The sequence below is a fragment of the Triticum aestivum genome, chromosome 5B (assembly GCF_018294505.1).
Source record: "Triticum aestivum cultivar Chinese Spring chromosome 5B, IWGSC CS RefSeq v2.1, whole genome shotgun sequence".
NCBI lineage: Eukaryota > Viridiplantae > Streptophyta > Magnoliopsida > Poales > Poaceae > Triticum > Triticum aestivum.
In genome coordinates this window covers 37,432,016-37,441,949 of record NC_057807.1, presented here as the reverse complement: position 1 = coordinate 37,441,949, position 9,934 = coordinate 37,432,016, and the positions used below count along the sequence as shown (strand labels likewise).

At 53.4% G+C, this 9,934-nt stretch overlaps 1 protein-coding gene across 1 annotated transcript; it reads left to right on the top strand.

Moving 5' to 3' along the window:
- The first annotated feature begins 3,595 nt into the window (after positions 1–3,595).
- LOC123115550 (uncharacterized) lies at positions 3,596–4,057 on the top strand. The gene has a single exon (XM_044536685.1). The coding sequence runs from the start codon at positions 3,680–3,682 to the stop codon at positions 3,902–3,904; it is 225 nt and encodes a 74-aa protein (XP_044392620.1). The 5' UTR covers positions 3,596–3,679; the 3' UTR covers positions 3,905–4,057.
- The last annotated feature ends 5,877 nt before the right edge of the window (positions 4,058–9,934 follow it).

The following is a 9,934-nucleotide window of genomic DNA, read 5'->3' as shown; positions in this document are numbered from 1 at the left end:
GGACCCTCGAAGGTGAAGTAGTCGATCACTGGTTCAACCGCGGTCTCGGGGTCTATCGGAAAGAAGTAACAGAGGGGGAACACAATAAATAACAGAGCAATCAAAGTATCACAAAGCATAACATGGCAATACACGGTGCTAGGAATGACCTAACGCAGTACTAGGTGCTACCGGCGAAAGGGGGAAACATCCGGGAAAGTGTTCCCGGTGTTTGGCTTTTTCGGACAGATGAAATGGAGGGAAACGGTTGCATGTTCGCTGTGCTAGGGGCGTGTGGCAGGAGAACAGAGTGTGTAATCGGATTCGTCATATTTTTCTGACCGTTTTTCATATATAAATTATTACCATCCAAGTTATGATTTATTTTATATGATTTTTCAAAGTTTTAAATATTTTCTGGATTTATTTCAATAAACTTAATTCGAAAAATATATAACAGAAGGGTTGGGTGCACCCAGTAGTGCACAAAGGTTGACCAGTGGGCCCGTTTACTGCCCAGTCAGCAGCCAACGATGACCTGTTGACGGGTCAATAGGGCTCAGGGGTCCCACACGTCAGTGTCTTAACAATTTCTAATTTGATTTTCTTTAATCTAATCAATAGGGGTCACACATGTCATTTGCTACAGACTAGGTTAGTACTAATCTAATCCTAGGCTAACCTAATACACACACGCACGCACACACGCGCGCATGGCCGCTCGGCCATGGCCAGCAGCAGCACCAGCAGCTGGTGGGGGAGGGGGGGGGGCGCATGCGGCGAGTGGCACCGGAGCGGAGCTGGCGAGGCTGGGCACCGGCTATGGCAACAGCAAGCACCAGCCGCGCTCAGGGCAGCAGCAGCGAGCAGGCGAGGGCGGAGGCGCGCGGGACGGCGCGGTTGCAGCCGCAGGTAGCAGTAGCGGTGGCCGGATGTCGTGGGTCTCGCGTTCGGGGGCGCACCGGAGCGCGTGGGCGCATGCTGGTCGCTGGGGTGAGCAGGGAAACGGGCGTGGTCAGGGCCGCGGGCGAGCACGCCCAGAGCGAGCTCCGGCCATGGCAGCCGAGCGCGGGGACGACGTCAATGGCGACAGATTGAAGCAGGCAGAGAGGGGGTCCGGGAGCGGAGATCACAGCGAGCTCGGGGGCGCGGTCGAGGAGGCCGGGGTAGACCGGAGCGGTGGGAATCAACGACGGCGGTCGGCGGTGTACGTGACGAATACGACGGCGATGGCATGCGCACGGGCCGGTCTGGCTTGAGCTGGTGCCCTGGACGGACGAAGCTGACAGCGGCGGATCTCCTAGACTCCTTCTCCTGCGATGGCGATGGCAGTGGCTACGGCAACAGTGACGACAAGCACAGTCACCGCACGAGCTTTTGAGCTCGATTACGAGCAAATGGGGAGGGGCGCGATGGGGAAACAGGAGGAACCGGATGAGAGAGGGCTAGGGTTTCGGGAGGATGCCTTATAGGTCGAGGGGAGGCTACGTGGAGGCCATCCATGGCCAAGACGGCATGGATGCACGCCACCCCTCTCTGCCTATAGCGGAAGGACGGGAATGACTAGTGGGTTGGGCTGTTTCCTGTAGCTAGTTGGGCCAAAGTGCACAGTAGCACTTTGCCTTTTTCGTTTCTTTTCTCTTTCCTTTTTCTGTTAGTTTATTTATCCCCTATTTTGTATTAATTTTGACACTAAAAGATTTTAGTTAAATTTTAAACTTCTCACATAATTTACTCCTGATATTTTGGTGCTCCCAAAAAGTTTGAGGTTAACTAGAAATGTTTGAAATTAAGTTTATATTAAAATATGCATAATAAGTGCTTCTTGGCCACTTTAAATATTTATAGGGACAATTAAAAATCCATTACATGTTGGTTTCTACATCTTAATTACTTAGTGAAATTTTCAACCCATCGAACATTTTTATTTGATAGTTTGAAGAAATAAGAATTTGACTTGTTATTTGCAATTTGAATTTGACTCAAATTTTCATCAAGGGGCTATCTGGTTTAATAAAACACGATGACATGGCACATTAGGGTGAGGTTACTTTAGATTAATTATCGGGGTGTTACAAAACCCGTAATAGCTATTAAATTTGCTTTGATTGGATTACCATTAGGATTAAGTTGCAAAGATTATAGAGATGCCAAATAGCAAGGTAGGAATTGAACAGATACATCCATGAGAGGTGCAGGTTTTGGGCGAACAATTTCATTTCGACCATGCTAGATCCCCCAAAACAACATCATCAAGCACACTCGGGTAGGCTCATCGATCTCATATATAAGGGGATGAACCAGTCAATTTCAACCGGTTGTATCTTTGTACACGCCAGAAGATTCGACTCTGCAACCATGGCCTTCCAAAGTCACTCAGCATGGTTCTACGCACAAAACACATGGAACGAGTCCTCAACTTTCCTTCCACACACCGGGCAAATTGTCGTCACCTCTAGGCTAAGCGCCACACAAAATATTGCACCTTTGGAGGTGTGGTTGGCTACGCCAGAAAGTTTTCCATTCATCCCGGCTACCATCAGAGTGACATATAGAAGAAGCAATCGACGAGTTTGCAAGCACATCTGCCGCCAGTCGGTAAGCACTCCCGTAGAGGGAACACTTTGTTGTTTTTCAGGCACACAAGCTATAAAATCATCTCCAAATCGAACTGAAGCCGGATCTACTGGATTTCAATAATATCATTGGAAGAAAGTGTTGCCTGATTTTTGGCATGTCTCATGAGGTGGCAGCTTCGCATCAACGAGGCGAAGCATGGCCACTTGTTCGAGGAGATCGCGGCGAAGGCGGCGCATGTGGTGGCTGTCTGGCTGACGGGATGGCTGCCAATGTCAGCAACTACAGATGTGTATGATAATGCCGGGCCGCCCTACTCGGTCATTGACCTTACCTTCACCGACGTGGATTGGCTCCTACCCAGTGGTGGGAGTGCAGTTGCGTGCTCCCACCGGTGCGGGTTCGAACCCTATAGTCGTTTGACATATTCCTCTTGTGTTAATTAAAAAAGCCGCAGGGGCTCCTCCCCTATCGGTCTAGTTTTTTTTTTCTTTACCTCCACTAACGACGGCGACGGCTAGGCGGCAGACTCTGGCGAGGAAGAGTAGAACATGAAACATGGAGGTGCACATGCCTGGCGAATAGTAGGATGTATAACACAGGTGTGTCCACGGCCGGCGAAGAGTAGGCTACAGTCGTTTACTATGTAAAAAAAATCTAAATATTGATGAAAATACGTGTCCGCTTTATTTGATGCATAGTATTGAATGAGGTACAATGTCCGCGAACGTGTCGTAGCGTGTATATGCGGACGTGTCCGATTTAGTTGACGGCGTGTTGGAGAGATACCCTGTTACTCTTTCGTGTGCAAGGAGTGCAATGCCACGCGTGAGGAGAGGTTCGAGAAACCTCCAAGGAGCGAACAGCAAGGATACACGTGTGAGCTCAGGATTCGTTCCGCGCTTCTTCCCTGCAACGCGGCAGTCAACCATCTGCAACCTCAGCAAACGCAGTTGCTAGCGCCCCCACGTACACCCGTCGCCGCCACGCGTCCCCGGCGCGAAGCCTCTCTCTATATAGCGTGATGACGGCCGGGAACCGTGCCTCCATCACCACCCACAACATACAGCTAGAACGAACGCCCGAGCGACTTGAGCTTTCGAGCAAGTAGAGGAGAGCAGCGATGGCGTTCGTTCCTGGGTGCGTGCAGTGCGGGACGCGGAGCAACCCGTGCCGGTGCAAGGTCGTCGGGCCGACGCTGGGGTTCGTGGCCTTCCTGGTGACGGGGGTGGTGGAGTGGCCGCTGGGCGCGGCGGTGTACCTGTTCCGCCACCGCAAGGGCCGCCGCATCATGGGTCACCCCGCCAGGGTCGTCTACCCCCGCGTCACCAGAGCCATCCCCATCTAATCCTGTTCCTGTTCCGGTCTCGTCTGATCTGATCCCCTCCTGGCTGTGGCTGTGTGTATGATGTAATGTAATGTAACCTGGTCCGTCAGCTTGTTTTGTTGATTGATTGTTTCAAATCAAATCAAATAAATAAGTAAATAGGGTGTTGGTTTGTTTGTTTGTGTCTCCATGTGTAGTCTTCTGAATTCCCAAACTGAAACATGTGCAGTTTGGGTGTGCCGATCGAGGTGCTTCAACATGCATGCTCTCTTCTCTGAAATTCAGAACGAAGTACTGCTACTTCCGTTTGGAAGAAGTTACATGCGCCATTCGAAGAAGAAGGGTTCCTGCTTTGTATTACAAAGCAACCATCCGATACAATCCACGATAGGTGCTGAGACGGAAGCAGCACAAGCATGCCAAAAAAAAAGAAAAAAAAGAAAAAGAAACAAATGCCGACAATGGCAGGTTGACGAAACAAAGATGGCCAGTAACCGCTGCACCCACCGGAGAAGTACCACCGCGCTTTTAGCACTCCGAGGCGTCGCGTACCGAGCAGCATTTTCAGGAAGGAATGCGACGACGACGCTGCTGCCCAGACAAGTCCAAGGGTTTACCGGGGGTCCAGCGGCGCCCGCAGGCGTCACCACGTCGGTGATGGACAAGCCACCAGGGATTTCTCCCAACCCAAACAACCACCACCACCCCGGACGATCGGAAGCGCTCCACTAGAACTGCCGCCCACCAACATGTGCTACCACAGTCACTGAACCATCAACATTGTCTCGCTGAGCCACCGACACGAGACCTGGACGAGGGGCCAACAGGCTCGGAGGAAGCCGCAACTCAGCCGATGGGAGGGGACTACCACCACCGTCGACGCGGAGCCGACCGGACGTGACACAGGAGCTTACCAGGCCCGCACAGGCCTAGCCGGACCCCAGAGATCCGGACAACCCCTGCCGCCACGCTGCAACATCTCGGCCGACGAAGCCGCCACCACCCGCATCCCTCGACGCCGCGCCACCACCGCCAGGGAGCCGCGCCGCCGCACGCCGGAACGCCGGCCTGCCCCAACTCAGCTGGAGCCCAGAAGAGCCCAGATCTGGGCGGAGTGAGGGCCGGCGGCTAGCCGCACCGCCGCGCGCCCCGCGGCCAACGGCCACGCCACCGCATCAGACACGCCCGCGTCCCGCGGACCCCGCCACCAGGACGCACCATCGCCAGCCGAGGAACACCGCCGCCAACCACCATCGCCTGAGCAGAGGAGGCCACGCGCGGGGACAGGCAGGCCCGCCGTCGCCGGCACCACGCGAGCAAGGCCCGGCGGCGCGCTGGCGACGGCAGGGGGGAGGAGCTTGGGAGCGCGCGGGAGGGGAATGGCGTCGGGGCCCCCCGGTCGCCTCGCCCGGGGAGGCGACGCGGGGGATACAGGGACGGGAGGAGGAGGAGGGAGGAGCGGGGGAGCAGGAGAGGGGAGCGGCGACGGCGGGCTTCGGCTTGTGTTGGTTTGTCTGTTTGTCTCTGTATGTATAGTCCTCCGAACTGAAGAAACATGTGCACTTTGGGTGTGCTTCAACGCATGCTCTCTTCTCTGAAATTCAGAACGAAGTACTACTACTACTTAGATTGATTGACAAAAACCTGCCAATGAAGGTTTGCGTCCCACAGAACTTCCACTTAAAAAATGACAAAAACTACCAAAATTTTCTAATTTTTTGACTAAAAACAACCACTTTCAAATAATGACCAGTTTAGATGATGTAAACATGTTTATGACAGGCGGGGCCCACATGTCAGCGTCAACCTCCTCCTCCTTCCTCCTTTCTCTGTGGCATTTTTTCAAACACCTCGTGTGCACATGCGCGCCACCTCTGCCGCCATCCATCGGGCTCAGCAGGGAGGGCCCGGCCCGGCGTCGCGCCCCCGCGCAGCAGCTGAACCCGTCCCCGTCATCTCCTAATGCTGGCCACTACGGCTGCTGCTTTGCTGCCCCCGCCTCGCACGCCTGCGCTGGCGCCCCGCGCCCCGCCAACCTCCCGTAGCTCACCCGCGCCCCGCCGTTGGCCACCGCGCTCCCTTGCCGATGCGTGTTGCTGCTGCTGCTGCATCGCAGCTCGCCGCCGCGCCACCCGCTCGTGCCTCGCCGGCGACTGGCCGCACCTGCCAAGCCGCGCCGCAGCCGTCCTGCGCCGCTCCGCCCGTGATGCTGCCTGCTGCTGCCGCTCCAGGCTGCCGCTGCTAGCCACCGCCTGACGCCAGCGCTTGCTGCCGTTGCCCCAGGCCTCCAATGCCTCGCCGCGTGTAACAGCCGCCCGGGTTCGGGTGATGCCGACACAGCTGACGCAGCCGCCCCTGTCGGACGTTGCCATGGGGGAACTCGCGCCCGACCTCGAGCCCTTCCCGATGTAGCCACCGCCGCCAGGTTCCCACCGACGAGCTTCCACGCGCCGACGCTCGTCGTCCGCCTCTCCTGTGAAGTTGACTTGGACGCCACGTCAGCGCTAAAGATGGCCCCCCTATCATAAACACGTTTAAATCGTCTAAACTGGTCATTATCTGAAAGTGGTAGTTTTTAGTCACAAAAATTAAAAAAATTGGTAGTTTTCGGTTACTTTTTTTTAAAGTGGTAGTTCTGTGGGACGCAAACCCCTAAAGTGGTTCATTGAACTAATTCACTAAGGCCCTCCGTCTTTGATGGCTATGGTTCGAGTGGGTGGACAAATGCAAGACTTGGATAGGCATGGAATCTCCATACATCAGAGATGACCATATCTTTTTTTTGCGGCTGCTACAACGGTTACTGTGGGAAACAGGCGCACAACCAGGTTCTGAAATCGCCGTTTAAGTTCTGGAACTCATCATGGTTAAATGGCTTGTGCCTCCATGACTCAGCACCGAGCATCTTTGCCATTTCACGCAACAAGAATTCCTCAATCCAGCAAGCCCTTACGAACAACAACTGGATTTTTCTCATTGACATCTTCAATGGCTTGTTGCTTGCATATGTTCAGCAGTTTGCTAACCTCTGGGAGAAGATTTCCATGACCTCTTTGACTAATGACATAGAAGATTCCATTATTTGGAAGTTCACAAAGGATAGGGTGTACTCTATTTCCTCATCCTACAAGGCTCAATTTGAGGGACTCACTTCGTTGGCTCGTTCATTCAGTGTGGAAGGTTTGGGACCCCGACGGTGCAAGTTCTTTGCATGGCTTGTCCTTCAAAATAGTTTTTAGACATCGGATCGACTGATATGTCGCGGCTGGCCAAACTGTGCCCTCTGCCCTCTTTGTAAGCAATGCCAAGAGTCGGCCGCCCATGTCCTTTTCCAATGCCGCTACACCACCTGCATTTGGAGCCATATTCTTCCATGGCTTGGAATGCATCACATCTCTGCAACGGCTTGGCAGACAATGACTTCAATGAGAGCATGGTGGAACGACAACCTTCAGATTTGCAATGGATCCCCTCAGGCGCTCCCCTCCCTGATGGTGCTTATCTCATGGGAGATATGGACAGAGCGTAATGCCAGGGTCTTCAGAAACACGGACATCCCTTCCACGGTTCTAATCAGTAAGATCAAAGCGGTGGTATCTCTTTGGATGGTGGCCGGTGCAAAGCACATGAGTGTTGTAGTGCTGCGAGAGTGGACCTTATATTGTTTTTTCATTTTTGCCGCTTTGCGGCTTTTGTTTGAAACTTCCTTCCTGATCAATGAAATGGCAAATCTTTTGCCTTATTTCAAAAAAGAAGTGCATAGTGCAACACGTTATACATGCATTGTATTCTGAACATTGTATCCTGGAGTTAGCTTGTGTTGATCGTGGAAAGAAGGAAGGACAAGCGGAACGTGGACCGATGGAACAGGTCCAGGGGTCGCCAGTTCCGGCGCCAATGGATCCGGTGAGGCCGGTGCTAAAAAAGAAAGGAAGTTCGTAATTCTGCAGTTTTCCGATGATGCAAGTCTTCTCTCGACATGTTCATCTGTGTTTGACTACAAACACATAAGAAACATGCTACAATGACCCCAGTAGTGCATTACAGTGCGTTGCAAGAATTTTTTGTGGTGACGAGGGACAAGGAGCACACTGTTGCAAGACCGTCTTCCCATGCTACAAAGTCTGGTAGGTGTTCCTGCAAGTCGAGAGCGATGCTGCAAGCCGGAGCCGCACCTTTGAAAAGGCTGACCATCGTTGCTACAAATCGATGGGCATATACGCACCTCAGTTTCTAGTGTGTGGTCGAGATCACCTCAGAGCATCTACAGCCGGACGCCCCAAGCCGTCTCAAACGCTCGACTGGACGGCCCGGTCACTGACCGGTCACAAAAATTCAATCCAGACGGGCTCCTCAAACAAGCCTCAAATGTCCAGACTGACTAGCACCCCTCATATCTAGCCCAAATGGGGGCGGATATGGGGTGTCCGGGCGTGTCCGCGATGTCTCGAACTGACATCGGGGTCCCACGGGTAATCGCCCGGAAACCCAGCGGTCCAGCGGACATCTCCTTCTGTGGAGGGGGCCTGGATGCCGGTCCGGCTCGTCGCCCGAGGCCAAATTCGTCTATTTAAGCCGACCGGCGTCCCCCAACCCTATCCCATCCACCTCCTCCCTCTCTGTGCCGCCAGCCCGAACCCATCCACCTCCTCTCTCCGCTCCATGGTCCGGAAGAAGATAACCACATATGCAATGCTCATGCTGGAGCGCCAATACCAGATCGAGCAGGAGATCCAGGCGAGGCGCGCCACGCGCACCGACTGCATCGCTGCCGTGTTCCTCTGAACTCGTCGGAGCCGGAGGAGTAGGAGGAGGAGCAGGCGGAGGAGGAGGAGGAGGAGGGAGAGGAGCAGCAGGTGACTCCAATGGAGGTAACGGTCTTAGAGGACGATGAGGAGGCGGAGCAGCCGGAGCAGGAGTTGGTGCCGGCTCCGGGCTTCAACATGGAGTAGGCGGAGGCGGAGTTCGCCATCGCCCAGGCGGACGAGATGGCGGAGCAGCAGGCCATCCTGGAGTCCTTATAGGAGGAGGCCTATATGGATGCCATCTGACGGTTCATTCGGTAGGAACGGGCGATGACCGACGCCCTCTTTGACGAGGTCGAAGCGGAGATGGATGCGAAAGCCGCCGCGGAGGAGCCGTAGTTGTCGGAGCTACGACTGCCGCCCATGTACCACCACTAAGATAGTGGACATCTCCAACGATGACGCCTAGTTGACCTACGTGGTACGTAGGATTTTTTTCTTTGCATGCTTTTGTGTGAATTTAAAATTTCTAGTATGAGGTATCCGGATGCAGATGAGCAAATTTGAGGCTTGACCGGGCGTTTGATGGCCCGAATTTCTCTACTCCGGCTGTAGATGCTCTCAGGTGGCACATGCTGTCTTTGTTCTAGCGGCGGATCTATGATGGTGTGTGTTTACGTACGCATTATCTTTTCTTTTTTTTGGAACGAAGACGCTAGGAGCGTCCGGCTTCAAATTAATAAAGCCCTCAGGCACCAGGTTTATCAAGTTACATCTTAGCTAAAGCAAAAGGAAACGTTCGGTCCACGACCGTCATCCAAACAAAACTGAAGGTTCATCACGAAGGCAGCATTACAACCAATCATAACATCCAACGCAAAAGACCTAGCTAACATAGAACACCCTCTAAAGACTTCAAAAGCTTCAATGACTCGGCGGATCTTGTCTTGCCATCACCTGGATAGTCTTGATGCGCGTCATGGCCTCCGACATGCGCTCAGCATCGCGCTCCTTCTCCATTGGAGTCCATGTCTGTAAAAAAAGATGGCATTTGAAGATCACGTCCGCGGGGTGGTTAGGAAATTTTTTCTCATTCATAATTTTATTGCGCGTCATCCAAATAGCCCAGAGCAGCGCCCCTACGCAACACCAAGCGAATCTACTACTAGTCCCTTTCGTGTATTTGAGGATGGAAATCAAGTCATTCCCCGGGGCTAGGTTCCAGTTCATGTGGAAAGCTTCCCTAACTGCACTCCACGCGAACCTGGCCAGGGGACATCTATAAAAGACATGGTTTGCATCTTCA